The sequence below is a fragment of the Anomalospiza imberbis genome, chromosome 4 (assembly GCF_031753505.1).
Source record: "Anomalospiza imberbis isolate Cuckoo-Finch-1a 21T00152 chromosome 4, ASM3175350v1, whole genome shotgun sequence".
NCBI classification, from domain to species: domain Eukaryota; kingdom Metazoa; phylum Chordata; class Aves; order Passeriformes; family Viduidae; genus Anomalospiza; species Anomalospiza imberbis.
Window position 1 is genome coordinate 38,337,324 of NC_089684.1, and position 17,644 is coordinate 38,354,967.

The window sequence follows — 17,644 nt, forward strand, 5'->3', positions numbered from 1 at the left end:
CTGAAGAGTTGCAAAATGTATGATTTTGTGAGAATTTTTAAATAGTGCATTATTGAGTAAACTGCTTTAAAACTTGTGAACAGCTAGGGAAAAAAAGGAAGAATATTTTGACCTTTTCTCTTAAGAATGATGCCTCACAATTCTACTGAATCTACATGAGATGTGGGATTTCAAACCTCTTATTATGATCCCAAAATGAGATCAGTGCAAATTCTGCACTTAAGATGTAGGAGCTTAAAAAGAATCCCCAACATACACCTGTGCCAGTTTCTCAAATATTGTGTAAATCTGGGTATGCTGGCTGACCTCCTAAGGATGTAAAGAGCTGCGTAAACTCATGAAGGATGGCTCTGAGACTTTCTGCAAGTTTCCTTCAGTGCTGTGCATGTTTGGTCACACGTATTCCTGCATGCTTGGTCACACATATTAAATGGAACAAGTGCTCTCCATCCCACACTCCCCACTGTGGTTCGGTCAGTCTGAGATCCGTACCCCGAGCGTGTGGGACGTGCGCAGGCAGAGTCCAGGAAAGGTCACAGCCCCAGGTTTGCTGGAAGCTCTCAAAACCTTGCATCCTTTGTTCCAGGAAAAATAAGGTTCACCTGGGAAGAACTGTGAGGTGACACACCGGCTACAAGAATGCTGCTCTCATTTCCAGAAACTGTTAAATGTTCTGGATTTGCTTCTCCGGTGATGCAAGCTGAGGACTTTGTTCAGACACTCAAGGTTTAATAAGGCTATAAGACCACGCTCATGTCTTGGCAGCTGTCTGAATGAATGCATCTAGCACGTATTCCATTTGGATGGAGGATACAACAATGGTTAATATGTGCATCCACTTCATTTATGAAGGCAGTAATTCAGACTATTTGAAAATGTATTGTTTGATAAAGCTCGCCTTGCAGACAGGATGCTTTTGTTACTGATAAAACACAAGTGGCATGTGTCTAAAATATCACACAGCCCAAGGAAAATCCCACATTTACAAATGCAGCCCACACACTATTAAAACATATTAAACACCATTTCCCACAATAACTTATAAAAAGGTTGACTGAGCTGAATATATACATATATTTATGCCTGCAACCTGTAATTGGTTTGTTATGTCTTATTCTGTCTTTTATGCCCCATAAAAATACTGCCTTGTATTTTAGTCTTTATGTAAACAGAAAGGAATACACCATGCCAGACAATACCCTCCAAGCTTAAGGAAAGACTGAGCACAGAAGCAAAATTTTTAATTTCATCTTAGAAAAGACCTGTAGAATTATTTACCTGTCAGCATCTGATACTTTCCATAGTAATTCATGATTCTTTAACCCTATTTCTGTATCTTTAAAATAGCATGTGACTAATGCTAAAATACTCATGAATAACATACTAGGGGCATTTGGAAAAGAAAATTTCCAAAGACAAGACTGGTCCATGACTGCTTCAACCAGAAAAAGATATGGAATGGTGCCTTGAAGCAGAACATGTTTCTAAATTTGAAACAAAGACTGAAGTTGACAGTGTTGAGTAAATTTCTGGGTCTTATTTAAATGGCTGAACAACTGACAAGTAGAATATAATGAAAAGAAAGAGCCACTAAAGCAAACATATTCCTAACTACAGGGCTGATTCGACTTTACTAACATTCCAAGTCACATCTGCTGAAAAAATTGGTTTTATTTGTCTTAAAACTAGCCATTGAATGGTATGTTGTTTAAAAGTTATGTTCTGATTAGCTCCCACAACATGATAAATGCATAGAATTATGGAACGGTGCGTTGGAATTGACCTTAAAGATCATCCAGTTCCAACCCCTCTGCCATGGGCAGGGAGACTTTTAGAGAAAAGGTTGCTCAGAGACCCATTCAACCTGGCCTTGAGCACTTCCAGGGATGGGGCAGCCACAGCTCCTTTGGGCAACCTGTGCCAGTGCCCAACCACCCCTCACACAGGAGCATATTAGCTAGTATAGGTAAAATGTAATCCACATCCTCTACCTGTACAATTCAGACATCTTAGAGCTCAATTTATACTAATTTAATGTGACTGCAGATGAGATTTCTAGATAAAGCAAGACAAGACAGGCAATTTCACCTTTAACCCGTTGTATTTATCCCATTGCCTCTAACTGAATTACTTGCAACGTGCACTTGTAGGAAAATAAGCTGTGATAAAGAGTTTGATTAATAAGGAATGCCTACCCTCTTCGTTGCCATGGATTTTGGAGGAGGCATCTTCCATCTGAATTTGACAATTATTTAATGTAATCTGCAAATATTTGCATCTTTCCTGGATTAAGGATCCCTTTATATGATAAAGTCCCCTTCCAGGTTCTTTGGAGGGAGTTTGTATCCATCATTTAGTGAATCAACTGCTCACAATCTCAGTGGGTCTGATTTATTACCACTTCTCTAGTTTTATCCCAATCCCAGACACACCAAAACCAATTAGCTACAAGAGAAAAAATGTGAAGGCACGGAAGTAGCCACAGGACTCGTAGCTTTCCCCAAGCATGGCTCAATATTAAAAACACATGTCAGGTTTTCTCTAAATGTTAATCCTCTGGATAACAGGCATATTAAAAGACACAAAAATCAAGTTATAAAATGTCTTTTGAAGACTGACAAGAATTGTAAAGACAGGTCCCTAAAGCCCAGCTTCTGCACCAGGAGTGGATGGAGATGACATGAAGACCTTTGCTGGGTTGGCTTCATTGGCATCTCAGGCTACCACTGAGGGGCATACTCATGGTGATACCTCCTCTGGGAATAAGGAGCAGTGCAGAGGCCATACAGCACTAGCTACAGTTAAATTACTGCAGTTTTACTAACTAGCATCACCTGGGAACTGCTTGGCAACCGGCATGGCTCTCCTTCCTCAAACTTCTGCATCTGGTACTAGGCAAACCTCTGCTCTCTTCCCTTGCACAGCTGGGGCTGGGACTTGACACCCTCTGCTTGCTTGTATAACTTCACCAATATTAACAATAACAAGAGTGTTTGTATAAACACAGCACCAGTGCTTTGGCCAGGAAAGGCAACTCTCTCTTTTTTTCTTTTTTTCAATAATGCTTGAAGAGCTCACCTAGCAAATTCTACTAGGGGGGATAAAAAGGTTTTTTTCTCTCCATAAGTCAAAAATAATGAGATCTTATCTGCTAATACAAGCTAGGCAGAAACTTCCTATGAAATGATGTGGTAAAAGCATATGCCAGGGAAGTAGTGCAGACTTGCTTCTTAAATGCAGCCGGTGTGTCAGGAAAGCTTCGTAACTCTGACCAGGCAGGTGGAGGATATCCATGGGGCTGAAGCTTAGAAAGTGTGAATTTCTGTATGAATTTCTCTAAAAGTCAAGGAAGAAAAAGTTGGAAAGCCTTGCAGCACTCAAGGAAACTTGGAGCTTACACCACCCCAATAAAGGGACTTGCCAACATCACTGCTGTACTCATTTAGAGTTATGAGTAAATGGACTGAGTCATCGCCAGGAACCAAACCATCGCTTTCTCTTGAGAAAGGTAACTTCTGCAGCAATAAGCTCTTTGAGGAAAGAAAAAACAACAAAAAGCCCCAAAACATTGTGGCATTTGAAGCATTAATTCAGCCATGTATGCCAAAATAATTTGACATTGACATTGGTCCATGAGTAACCTCATGAATTCAAGTTATCCCTCACTTCCTAGTTTGATAAGCTTGAGCCATGTTGGTAGGAATTAATGAAAACTTTTTGGCAATCGTTTGCTAGCTTAAGGAGGGTCTGAGTTCAAGGCTCAAAAAATGAGAAGATAAAAGGCCAATAACAAAATGATTTGTTCTGTAAAGTGTAATGATGATAATAACCATGGCAATGAGCACCGTTCTCGTCGCCTTAAAACAATCACTATTTGGAGTCTAGACAAAACTGATTAGATATAAAACCATCAAGATCTTCTGATACCTTGGCAAATAGGAAGGGAATTGTTGAGAAGATGAATGATACTGGAGCAGTGCCTAGTCTCAGTTAAAGACCTAATATTTCATAAAGGAAGCAGAAAGAGTAATGGAAAAACGCAATTTTGATCACTGCACATACGGCAGTCCAATCAAATCAAACTCGGCCTCAGCTGTAATCTTACCTTCACAGTAGTGAAGTTGCTGCTCTCTTGGACGTGGAGTAGAATGCCGCTCTCGCTCCTCGTCATGAACTTCACTTCCAAGCGCTGCACGTCCGGGCGGCCCGCGCCGGCTCCCCGAGCCCCGAGTCTCATCAGGTAGTCCCGCTTCTTGTTGGGGCTCATGTGGTAGTCGAGCCGCCCCTTGCCTTCCAGTGACAAGGCCGTGTCAGCAGTAATATCTGGGACAAGCACAGGGAAGCGTTGAGCACCCAGCTCCTTACAGTTCCAGCCATCATCTGCCTCATCGCGACCGCTCTCGCTTGGAGTGGAGATCAAGTTCAGAGCAGGTCAAGGGGAGGGGGAGCAGGAGTGAATGGCAATCGCAGCCCCTCTATTCTTTGGCCTCCACCAGAATGTGTGTTTGAGAGTGGGAGTGTGCGAGTAATTTACTGCTGCTATCAGTCAAGAGTAAATTAAAACTCGCTAGGGAACAAGTGAGGGAGTAGGGAAAAAAAATTTGGCTCTCAGAACTGTAATTCCTTCCCAGGGATGTTACTGTTTCCATTACTGCATCGGGGTTTCATGATATATTGAACTCTAAGCTCTTCAGGGCAGAGATAATGACTTTCTATTTGTTATGCCATAAAAAAAAAGTGAATAAAAAAGGCAGAGTATTGACTACCAAATGCTGTTAGAATTATGGCTAAATTCTTTTGTAAACCAGTGCAATAAAAGCATATAAATCAGCTAAACAATAATGGGACATGTGAAAAAAACAAAGCCCAGTCATTATACTACAACTACATGGAAATAAATCACTTTGCTCTCCTGAACAATCCCATATTGATTTACAGGGGTACTCCTATGAGAGTTAATCACCCCCAAGCAGTAAATGCCTTGTTTGCATTTACATTTACAATATTTTCTTGCATATAATCCACAGTCAATTTGATGAAAAGGACTTTAGTTTGGAGAAGCCATAAGCACATGAACTCAATGTTTACATGAAGGGTTTTTCACTTACCCTCTTACCTCCCCATTGCAGGCAAATCCCTCCTATGGGATACCTTTATTTTAGTTACAGATTATATGTTATTGGGAAGCTGGACTTTAAATGAGTGCAAGTTACCTGAAATGTGATACACAGACCAGAAAACATTATGTATTCAAGTTGTTGCCATTTTTAGCTCATGAAAGGACAACAGTCCATTGTGGACTTTTAAACTACTTAAGAGGCAACATGCCGCTTGTTTTCATTATCTTATAAAATTCATTATCCCATGGCCCTGAAAAGAAACTCTTAACAGCCTTTGGTTGAGCCACATTCAGGTGTGTGTTAAAGACAGTGAAACCTTCTCCTCACATTTTTCACAGTGCCTTCCCGTCAGTCCATCCTTGCAGTGACACTGCTGCCACGACCACTGATCGACACAAGTGCCACCGTGCTGGCAGGGGCTGGTTGTGCAAGCACCTTCCAGTCTGGGACACCTGAAAGAAATCAGAAAAGTAGATGCTGAAAAAAGTGCACACAAATAAACAGAGCAAATGTGCTAGGAAGTGTCCTCTTTTTAAATGGTACTCCCTTTCTTCCCTTCAGAATTGCAAAAATGGCTCTTCACCCCATCCCTGGAAGTGTCCAAAGCCAGGCTGGATGGAGATCGGAGCAACCTGGTCTAGTAGAAGCCCCATGGCAGAGGCATTGGAACTGGATGACCTTTAAGGTCCCTTCCAACCCAAACCATTCTGTAATTCTAAGAATCTCTGTAGACAGCTCAAGTTTCTAAGCAGATCAATTTTCAGCATCAATTTATAGCCGTCTTACAAAAGAGGAAGCAATTCAGAGACAGCCAAACTCCTACTATCTGTTATGCAAGAGAGAAAAAACCTTTTCAGGCATTTTTTACGCTACAGACTGCCAGAGCCTTTGTATTAGAATGATCAGTGCAAACATGGGGGTTGAGAGAGGAAGTGTGAATGAGAAAATCTGGATGGAAGACTGACATTATTGCTACAACCATGACTTCAAATACTGAGATGGAAAAAACAAGTGTTGGATAGTTCATCATTTCTGAAAGACCACTCAGAGGATATGAGTGAAATTCAGTGATACTTGAAAGGCAAAGTGAGAGAACAGACATGGTGGATTAAGAGGAAATAAAAGGGAGTAGAGAGCTAGCAAACAGTATGAGTACAGTCAAAACCAGGTGGAATTTATAAAGAAATCCAAGAACGGGGGCTATTCAATTTCAGCCCACAAAGCAACTTGAATAATCACTGACAATAGAAATGTAATGATGTTGCTTTTGTTTTTAAGACTCTGTAATCTTTAGTGAACCTTTAATCCAAATTCACTTTCTTCCTACATTTTCCACATTTTACAGTAGGTTCTACAGTATTTTTTTCTAAGAAGAAATGTCTGTTGGTGTCTGAACGGAACAGCATTCATGACAGCTTCCTTTATTGCAAATGGGGTCCATTTGATCCCATATATAGCAGACGTACTGATCTAAGATTCCTTGGGCTGCCAAAGCCTGGCTGGGCTCCAGGGGACGTCCATTGACTGCAAACTCCATTATGCAGCCCACAAAATCATGGCTTTCCACCTGTCCTCTCCTCTGAAGGATGGGCTCTACGGACCTGATGCCACCAACAGTAACTCGATTTGGTTGTACATCAAGAGTCCTGTGAAGGAGAAAAATAACTAATCAGTACCAGACATCAGGATAGCAATGACAGCACAGGAACTGCAACCATCAGCTACAGCCTGTGGCTAAAATTCCTCTTCCCAAATTGGTATTTCACAATTAGAAGGGGACACAGAGATCAATAGCATTTGAACTAACAGTTATAGTGGCTATAAATTCACACTCAGTTTGCATGTCAAAATTTCTATTCATTTGAGCAGTGTGCTTGAGATCACAAAAAATAAGGCTTTTTACCCAACTATAATTGAGATTGTAGATGATACTTAAATAGCAGGAGGATGGACTCATTGTTTTACAAAGATGTAACACCTCTGCTAGCAGGGAAACCCTTTGTGGCAGGAAACATGGTTGTGATTATTGTAAGAAATTAGCCAAAGTGATTGGGATTAAAGTTATTGTTATCTCCAAAGATGTGACCCAAAGGCTTCTGAGTTAGTTACAGTAAGCACCAGAAATAAAGTTTGATTTCTTTACTGGACACTGTTTATGAACTGAAAACTGTAACAGAAAACACCTGAAAACAATGTCAAAGTAATTACTGTTAATATTTTTTTAATGACAGCACTAATCATGTGGTTTTATTTCCTACACCTTTATGCGCAATGAGAGGTGCAGTTTAAATAAATACATGACCCCAAATCATTAGGCAGTCGATCTTAACCTCATTTATCCCACAGTGCAGACTACTCATGGCCATGCATTTCCTGACTGCCACCAGAGCCTGGGGACAGAGATGGTGTCGAGAACTGGGGATTTCTGAGCAAACTCCTTGTTATGATCCTGTTCCATGCAGAAATGTAGCCTGACCTAGCAAGCAGCAGCACATGCAGAAAATTTAATTTGCTTCTGCAAAGATGGAAGAAACTGACACTTGGGAGCCTTATCATTACTCCAACTTTCTCTGGCTTTACAGGGAGATATCTTCTTAACTTATTCCAAAAAAAATCCCACCCAAACCTCAAACTAATCCCACAAAATGAAGAAATATTTACCAGTCAGTCGAAACAGCAACGCTGCTAACAGTGCAGTAGCCTGGCTCCTGATCCTCTGAGCAGGAATCCACTGTCAGGGATGCCGCCTGCAAAAGGCACACACACAAATATGCTGAATATTACAAAGCTTTAGTCCCAAACCACATGAACTACTTACACCTAACTGCATTATATTAAGGACTTGGCTAGAAAGAAGCACTGGTATGTCACAATGTCACTCGGGATTGCAGGGTGCTTCGGAGCCACTGCTCAACTCCACACTTCACCAGCACAGCGTGCACACCACCAAGGTGTGAATATAAACAGAGAGGAAGCCAATTGTCTGCTTCATACAGAGGTGGAGTTAAACACCAATTTTTCACATTTGGGCAGGGTTTCTCTCATATTTGTTTGCTTTACTCCTGGACACTGAAGTTATTTTGGCTCATACCATATCCTACTCCTGACGTGATTCAGAAAATCTGAGCAAAAAGCTGCCCCTTCTGATCACAGAGGGAGTTCCTTCAGGGGCTTTACCATTACATTAAACATATTGAACATGATAAAAAGCATGTTACAAAAGCTGGGAGTATACATTGAAATTACCAGTTTAAAAAATGACCCTGGGAGTAGAAACACAGAGAATACTAGTTAAAAATAATAACCAACCACTCAATAAAACTCAAAAAGTAACCAAATGGACCTGCTAAAGGTAACCCTTTGACTAAGAGGTCATGAGGGATCTCAGCTTTGATAATGGAGAAGCATCTGGACACCTAGAGTGGGACCAAGATGATGTTTAGAGAAGTACCAGGCATTACCACTACTTACAGCAGTCTTACTCTTTAATTATTATTATTACTACTATTTTTATCCCCAAGCCATCAAGTCCCATACAACAAGGTTGTCTCAACCCGGTCTAGTGGAAGGTGTCTGTGCCCACAACGGGGTCTGGAAGCAGATGATCTTTAAGGTTCTTTCCAACACAAACCATTCTGTGATTCTGTGACTATCTATCCAACTTATTTACACTAAAGCTACTCATGGCACTTCTATTCGTAAACTATAAAAGTCTAACCAAAGCTGTCACTAAAATAATGAAATAACTCCTGCTGATTTGAAAAGGAGTTTTTATTTTATTCCTTATTTAGCAAAGAATTGTCCCCACAGTGATTTATTAATAACAGATGCACTGAAGAAAAGAAACCCCAACCAACCCTGAATGTTAGTTATTCCTTAAAACAAATTTTCAGAAAAATAAACATAATCTCCACATTGTACATCTCCTCATGTTTCAGCTAGATGTGTGGTACAGTTTTACAGCAAATTTAAATCAAATGCCACCGTTAAAAGTACCTGGGTTTATATTTTGATTTAGATTGCTCTATGGGAGCTGAGCAAGCAGCACTGGCTATCAGTACATCATTACTCTGCAGAGGTTTTTTCCACTGCCTGCAAATAAGTTTGGTAACAACAGCCTGTTGAAATCCCCACAGATTGGCCATGCTAGCTCCAAATACATGCTGCAGGCTGATGCACTGTACTGACCAAATAAATTCAGAGCTCTTAGCCCTAAATCATACCCTACAGTATGAATAAATTGTTCAATCTGCTATTTTTAATGGAAGCTTATCTTGAATTTCTTTCCATACAAATGAGCAAAGTGCTTCTCCCAAGAAATGTCAGTCTGCAGTTCCAAAGCAGATTATAGCCCTGTGTAAATGAAACAATTCAGAGAAAGAATAATAAGCTGGCTGCTCTGTATGCCACCATATACATACATATTTTTTCTTCAGAAAATCAACAACAAAAACTGAAATGAGTTTTTTGTTCTTAGCTCAATCAGCATAATCTCCCTAACTTACATCGCTATGTGCTCTGCAAGCCAAGCTCCAGCCCCAGCTGAAGGGCTGGATATTTGAGAATATATTTTACTTGGAACAGAGTTCATACAATTTATTTTCTAATGTTAGTCAAATGTTCCTGCTTGTTACTTAAGCATTACTCTACAGTTACCTTGCCACATTATGAGCCTTTCTATCCTGTCACTTTGCAATAGCTCAGGACTGACAACTTAATGATTTTACCAGTTTCCGATAAAATCCCACTGTGTTGTAGGAAATGACAGAGTTGGAATCCTAAAGGGGGCCTATTTTATCCAGTTTTGGACACCTGGGAGACATTTTTCCTGCAGCAGAAATATCTAAGACAAAGGCAATTCTCTTCACATACTGTTTGTAAACAGCTGACATTACTGAATAGGTTTAAACCTTAAAAACAAACAAAAAACCATACAGAGGTATATGTTATTTTAAATATTTGCTTTTAGCCTGAAGCATTCATAGCTGAAATTTCTATAAATAGCCCTTTTTATGTTCTCTCTTCTTCTGTAGTCTTTTGGCACACTGACAAGTAAAACATTTTCTTTCTGTGTTTTTTTTCTTCAGTGTACTTCATTTTATTTGTTGCAACTTTTACTCTGTGTCCCTATACTTAGCCATTTACATCTTATTTATAGAAGTAACATTCTGCTTTCGTTACTAAAATGGGAACCTGGTGCATATCAAGATTAAAGTGCACCTTTGGGCTTTACCATTAGGGAAGCTGTGATGTAAATTATTAAATTTGCAAGATGCAAATTGAATATCTGATATCAAAGCACATTAAACCAAAGTCATTGCTCAACATCACAATTTTTCTTCATTTTATTTGGATATGTAAGCCCTAAAAACACACAGAAATTGCATTTGCAAATCTAGCTGAAGACTGGCTTTCACAGAACCATAGAATCCTTAATGCTGGAAAAGATCTGCAAGAGTCCAACCACTAAGCCAGCACTGTCGAGGCCACCACTAAACCATGTCCCCAGCTGCCACATCTACACATATTTTTAATACCTCCAGGGATGGTGACTCAACCACTTCCCTGGGAAGCTTGTTCCAGGCATTGACAACCCTTTTGGGGAAGAACTCTTTACTAATATTCAATCTAAACCTCCTCTGCTGCAACTTGAGGCTATTTCCTCTTGTCCTGTTGCTTGTAACTTGGAAGAAGAGACCAACACCCAGAATAAATGGAGATACCAGGTCTTGCACAATGAACTGAAATGGAGTTTTGGGCTCAAGACTCTGCAAGGACTAGAAGGGAGCCACACTGGGTAGAAGAGTTTACTGCTTTTATTCCCTCCATCACTTCTAGCTTGAAATATACAAACCAAAATGGGGGACCCCATTGTATATTATTGCTCTATGACTTTAATTCCAAACATGAATTCCATGTATGCTGGCCATTTCTGCCTGAGAAGGGAACTGTTGGGCAATAGCTGCTGATTATGGATGGTGAAAAGATTTGGTTTCATTTCTAACTAAAACACTGGAGTCAAAAAACTTGGCTTGGATTCAAAGAGCATTTGGTTTATGTTCTGCTTTGGAAATATTATTTAAAAAATGAGAGAAGAGGAATAGAAAACATTTACTGGATAAAAAAAAAGGCAGGAGAGAGGTCAGAGTGCCAGGCATACGGCAATCAGTTGTCCCAGTTTTTGGCAGAGTTCCTCACCTCTGATGCATTCTAGGGGACAGAGAAGTAACCTCCCTCCTTCCCCTCAAAAAATTCTCTTAATGTAGCACCTTTTAACTTTTTACATGCATGCTACAGAGGAAAACCAGGCTCCCAGGCTGATGAGATTGGAAAAATCTCTGAATTAGCTCAAGGAGGTCATGGATGCCTAGAATTTTAAGTCTGTCCACTCCTATTTTCCAAATGTTAAGAAAAATTATTTTGAGGCTTTTTGCAATTACTGTGGTTAATTAGCATTCCCTTATAATCATCCCTGTAATCTACAGCAGTTAATTAGCCCCGTGCATAATCATCTATGTCATTAATTATTCCTGGCTCTCATTTTTCACATTGAAAGTATGGGGGCACTTGGCACATGTTTTTTTCATTATACTTTATCATCATCATACTAAACAAACCACCACAGGGCTTTGAGTCAGTTGGAATAAGGCAGAAACGAAGGAGGTTTTTTCCCAAAGCTGGAGTTTCTGCTAGCAAACGCAACGTCACTAATTTCACGTTCCTCTGAGTTCGCCTGGAAGCCAAAGGGATTTGGCTGAACTTGCCTTAAAATCCTCATTTTAGCATTTCTTACCATTCCAGCCCGGCGGGCAATGGCGGTGTGGAACTGTCCATCAGACACCTTCTTAGCTGTGGTGAGCTTGTACGTGCCACTGCCCAGGTTGTAGGAGAACCTCAGCCTCCCTTCCACTATCTCCAGTGCCAGGAATTCTGCCCGCTCCCCTGTCTGGTTGTCGTAGTTATACAGCAGCAAGGCGTTACTCTTTATGGTGGCAAACTTTATGTAGATGTAATTATTGTTGGGATCCATACTGGGGAACTCCATGTAGGACAGCTCTTCAAATCCATAACTGTTGAGCTCGCAGTGATTCCCAAAAACACCTGAAAAACGAGAAGCAAAGTGTGGAATTGGGCAGTTTTTTCCTCATCGTGCCTTCTCCCAGGAGTGAAGTATGGATGTGCTCTCCACATGGCTGTGGAACCCCTAATGTACAATTTAAATCACACAACCAAGAGAAGATTGCTATTACCCACAGCTGGGTGCTGAGGTACATTATATTTAAACTTAAAATCGAGGTGCAAAGGACAGATGCATCTATTGAAAAAAGCACTTTGTGGCTTCTTCAGAAAACACCAAACCAAGCCAACTTGACAGCTCTGTCAAGACATGGTTGTTAATTATCATCAGGCATTTATTAATCCAGCTATGGAAATAAATGTGCAAGTTGAGCTTATTTTTCGAAAAATGAGTTAACTGAACCTCTAAATACATGCAGTTTTTCCAGACCTTGAATCATTTTCAAACCAGAAATAATTTATACAGGTAAAAATAAATAGAAATATGAATAGAGAAAGGAGAGATGAAGAGGAGAGAAGGGTACTCACCGAAGGGACAGTGGCAGAAATACCCCTCCAGCCCACTTTGGCAGGACCCACCATTGAAGCACGGGTTGCACTCACAGTAGTTGACAGTGGAGTCACATGTTTTCCCTGTGATGAGGGAACAAATGCAATTTCCAGGTCAGACTATTCAGGGAAATAGGAAAGTCAGGCTGTTGTTGTAGGTAATGAGGTTATGAACACACAGCCAGGAGAGATGGTGCCATGGACCAGCTCTGGGATGGAGAGAGGAATCACAGACAGGATGCTGGGCTGCTCCTAGCCCTGCCACAGGCATGATGTGTGGCACAGAGAAAATAAATCTACTATTCAAGTGTCTCATTGTGATTATAGGTATTGGTGGACTGTTGTCTTAATTGAATTATTTTTATTAACTGGTGTCTATAAAAGAGAGATCATGCAATTAAAGGCAAGGCTGAAATAAAAGAACTGTAAAAATGTATCTTTTTTTTTTTTCTCCCTGTTGAGTGCAATATATTCATGAGTGCAAAGGAGATACAGACAGTCCTTGCTGGACCCTGTACAAGCAGGTCATGCTAAACAGAGGCTGCTATTGTACATTATATGATTTTTCTTATTTTTCCTCATCAATTACAACCTCCTTCCTGACTTGGAGAGACCACAGTCCTCTGGAGCTAAAACAAGCTACCCTGGATACAGTCCTTTTCTAAGCAGACATTGTCACATGTGGTAAATATTATTCCCCAGAGAACAAACTGAAATCACATAATTCATTTCAGCAAGAAAGGGAACCAAGAGAAAAAGTGAAGATTTTAACAGACACCAAATACAGACACACATTTTCATTGCACAAAACTAAAATTTTCTTTGCATGGAAACATTAACTATAAAAATATTGGTTTTCATTTCTAAGGTTTTCATTGTTTGGCTTTGATGAGTTTAGCAACACTTCCACTACATCCCACTCCTGGAACCTGTCTTCCTGTTGCTAGCAGTGCCAGCCTTCGCTGCCTGTGCTCAGCAAAAATTTCAGACTTCTCCTGAACTTCATTTCAGCCAGGCTCTAGGGACAAAGCAAGGGCTAAGACTGTCTTAATGCTTCTTTCTGTATTGATAATTAATTGTTTTATTTCTTACACCATATGCGTACGTTTAAGTTAAAAGTACAACATGAGCTTGCGCAGAGGGTGTCCACTCTTGTATGTCACATATATCTTGTAATTTTACTTCTCCCATGACAGGAATGCACCAGCCCTTAGAGGTTGTCGGTGCAACTTAAAACTGTAGCAAACCAGGACTGTGCTTTACAAACTGATGCCTTTTTCAGACTTTAACAACCTGAGAAACCTAATGAAGAAATCCTCTTGTTTCTCCTCCCTCTTCTACTTTTTTGTTAACCTACAGGTTGCAAGCAGCTCTTCCATGTGAGCAGCAGCTTTCCATGTGTGACTGCAAGCAGGGTGGAAATGGAGTGCTGGAGGATTCCTGCGGTTAATACGTCACTTGTAGATGCACCATAAATCCAGGAAACTTTTCCAGTGTCTGAATCTAATTATGCTTTGGGGGTATTTATTTATGTTTTATTCTCTAATGAGCATGACTGAAGGATGAGCTAACTTTTTATGTGAGATTTTGCTGTTTTCTTTGTTTTCAATTTATGGTCCGTAGTAGACGTCTTCGACTCTTGAAGGAGAGCACATAGCAAAAGTGAGACAGATATGCTTAAAATAGCTCAGTGATGCTGCTCAGTTTTCACAAAAAATCAAGTGGAGCTAAACAGGCTTACTCTGATTTTTGCAATTCAATCTATCTACTCTTCTTTTTCTCAGCTGGCACATTTGCTGAGTCAGCAAGAGAATATGGGTATTTATTTCAGCTGCTCTTACTTTAACCAATGAATAACAGCATCTTCTTTATGCTTAACTGTTGTTTGAAGAGTTCTTGAAACCAACAGAAGTGTGTTTAGAATAACAGAATTATGAAATCATAGAATGGTTTGGGTTGGAAAGGGCCTTAAAAACCATCTTGTTCCAACCCCCTACCATGGGCAGGAACATCTTCCACAAGACCAAGTTGGTCACAATCCCATCCAAATTGGTCTAGATGAAAACTGAAGTTAGCTGAGTTTATAGATCAATTCTTGGCTGAAATTCTGAAAGATGCAAGGTATTCATTTCTGCATCAGAAAGAACTTTTTCTGAAGACTGTGAAAATTAGGAGAATGCTGGATAATTGTTAACAGACAGTATTCAACATTTATCATTCATCACCTCCAGCTGGTGTTACCACAGGCAGGGGCTTTTACAAAAATCTAAGTTACTCAGACTTTTTTTTTATTAATTGAAAAATGTAGCAGGAACAGATACCAGCTGATTGTTCTTCAGTTAAGATTTCAGCTGATTTGGGAGTTTTAGTTTTTGTGGTTCTCTGTGTCCATCTTTTAAAGTGGTTGTTCTAGCACTCTAATCTTGAATTTGAAACAACTTCACAAACGTACATTCCTTCATCTTAATGAATCCTGGAAAACAGGAAATGAAGGGTTCAAAGGAAGGGCAGACAACTACTGTAAATCACCAAGCATATTCCCTCCAGAAAGCGATTATTTAAAAAAAAAAAACCTGTTCATCATTAAGAGATATAATTATAACAGATTGTTCAAACCCTAATGATGTTGCTCTGAGGTAATCAGTCTTTATAATCCTATCCAGTGAAAAAAATGACATTACCTTTTGCAGTATGATGAAGTGAAATGCAGCTGACAAAACATAATAAATCAAGGAAAAGTAAGACTCTCAGTTTTCAGGTACACCATTATAAAGGTCTACAGCTCATGTGCTCTAATTTACAGTGAACAGAGAGTCTGTCCCAGAAAATTCTAATTTCTACTTCTATGCACTACCATGTAAATGTTATTTTTTTACCAAGCATGCAAATTCAATTATGAGACTGTATTTTCATTCCAACAGAAGAAGCAAACCTATGTATATTAGAAATCCACTATTTTGGATGCCTCTTTTTTATTGTTGTTGAGGCACTCAAGGCTTATATTCATGAAGAAACAGTTTGAGACTTTATTTTTACACCTACCGTGGCTATCTTTAATTACATATGAATGCAAATTAAGAGCCCAAGCAGCTGTGTTCTCTTTCTGTTGGCAGCATAATAATGACATAATAGCCTCTATGTCAAGCATTCTCAAACAATCAGTACACTGACATTTGTTTGCAGAACCTATTGAATATTTAATTTGAAGAATTTCAAATATGCTTTTGTAGACATAAAATGTCTAAATATACTGTGTGATAATTGTGATCTTATCTAATAAGCTCTGTTGATATTAAACTCCAAAGATATTTTGGCTTTTAATTACACTGGTGCCATTTGTTTTCTGTCTTGATCAATTAATCTCAGGACACTTTAATAACTCTTGATTCTGCAGTGGCCAACTGATTAAACAACATCTGACTCCCAAATAGAAACGTCTGCCTCAGTGGCAATCTATTTTAAGGTTATTTGTGTTGACAAGAAGTTTAAGAAAGCTCCTATCAGATGCCACATTTAATTCATGGCATGAAAGCAATCCAACACTTCAAACTCTAAGAGTCTCTCATCACATTCTCTTAGTAAAAATACTCTTTTTTTTGAAAAAAAACTTGTCACATGAGTGCTTGATTTTTTAGCTGACATAAGGGTTGAGCATTAATGTACAAATTTAATACTAGAAGAAATCAGCTGGATGCTTCATAAATGTTTCAAATTACAGTCTAGAGGAATACACTGTAGTTTGCTGCTAGAGTTAATAAAGTGTTTTGCTTCACTGCAACAGCAAACGCATGCCCATGTACTCTCTGGTGCTAATGACCTCAAGAGTTATAGGACATAGGTGCTCTAGAATTATTTTGCCATGCTCCTGGCAAAATAAGTTGATATGCTGATACAATATGAAATAAAATCCTAGATTGGTAACTTAATTAGAACTGCTTGTCAATTAACAGCAATTGCTCCTGACCTGAGGCTCAGGAGCATATTTGTCAGGTTCATGCAGAAGATCTCATCAGTGTCCTTGATATTGCACTGAATATGTACTCACTACTGCAGCTGTGAAATTAAGTAATTAAACCTCTACTTTGAAATTAACTTCCTCCTCCATTCTCTCCTGCACAGACTCGCTTTAAGTAAAAAAACCCAAAGGAATAGTGGATCCCCTGATCCTTCCATGGGTTACAGGTGATTTGTGGTGGTGGCAAGTCCCACACCAGAATGGACACAGCTGTGCTGAGCTGGGCTGCCCTGGGGCTTCTTCAATGCAGAAATACTCCTTAGAAAAGGCACTGAAAGCCTTACCTAATTTCCTCTGGTTAGATTTCTTTTTTTTCTGATTTCTAAGAAAAGTGGCTATAAGCATTGGATAAAATTGTTCAGACCTTCCTTAAATATCCTACTCATGGCAGAAGCACAGACCAGCCTGCTTTTTTGGGTTACAATGCTGCTGTGTTTGAATGTGTAATAAATATCAGAGAAAAGTATTCAGAAGGGGTAGGAATGCTGTAGACATTTCTGCACTTAATGAAAAAAATAAATGACAAAGGGACAAAATTCAGAACAGCGATGTTTGACCATTTTGCCTGAATTCTGGTTTTTCCCATATCCTTGATCTGTTTTCTGTCCAGCAAGTAATTTGGGGCAGAGGCTGATTTTCTTGCTTGGCACACTTCTAGTAGACTTGAAATGCTCCCACGATATGCATAACAACAACACATACAGAAAAATCATACTTAACCACTGTAAATAGTTTCCACAAATTTAAAAAATGTGAATAGCTCTCGCAAAAATCTTTCTGTTCTAATGCAAATCAGGTAAGTGAGATTTGCCTTGGGAGAGAGCTAAAATAAAATAATATTGCAGGCACCTGGGTATTCTGAGTTTGTACACTATTAATACCC

General features: G+C 39.5%; 1 protein-coding gene across 1 annotated transcript in view; it reads right to left on the reverse strand.

Moving 5' to 3' along the window:
• Positions 1-17,644, reverse strand: part of FAT4 (FAT atypical cadherin 4) — a 122,505-nt gene that overhangs the window by 6,278 nt on the left and 98,583 nt on the right. Inside the window, exons 10-15 of the mRNA XM_068187923.1 lie at positions 12,726-12,830; positions 11,914-12,221; positions 7,782-7,867; positions 6,587-6,766; positions 5,448-5,572; positions 4,106-4,323 (exon numbers count right to left, since the gene is read on the reverse strand). Coding sequence (XP_068044024.1) covers positions 4,106-4,323; positions 5,448-5,572; positions 6,587-6,766; positions 7,782-7,867; positions 11,914-12,221; positions 12,726-12,830 — 1,022 coding nt within the window. The remainder of the gene's footprint in view (positions 1-4,105; positions 4,324-5,447; positions 5,573-6,586; positions 6,767-7,781; positions 7,868-11,913; positions 12,222-12,725; positions 12,831-17,644) is intronic.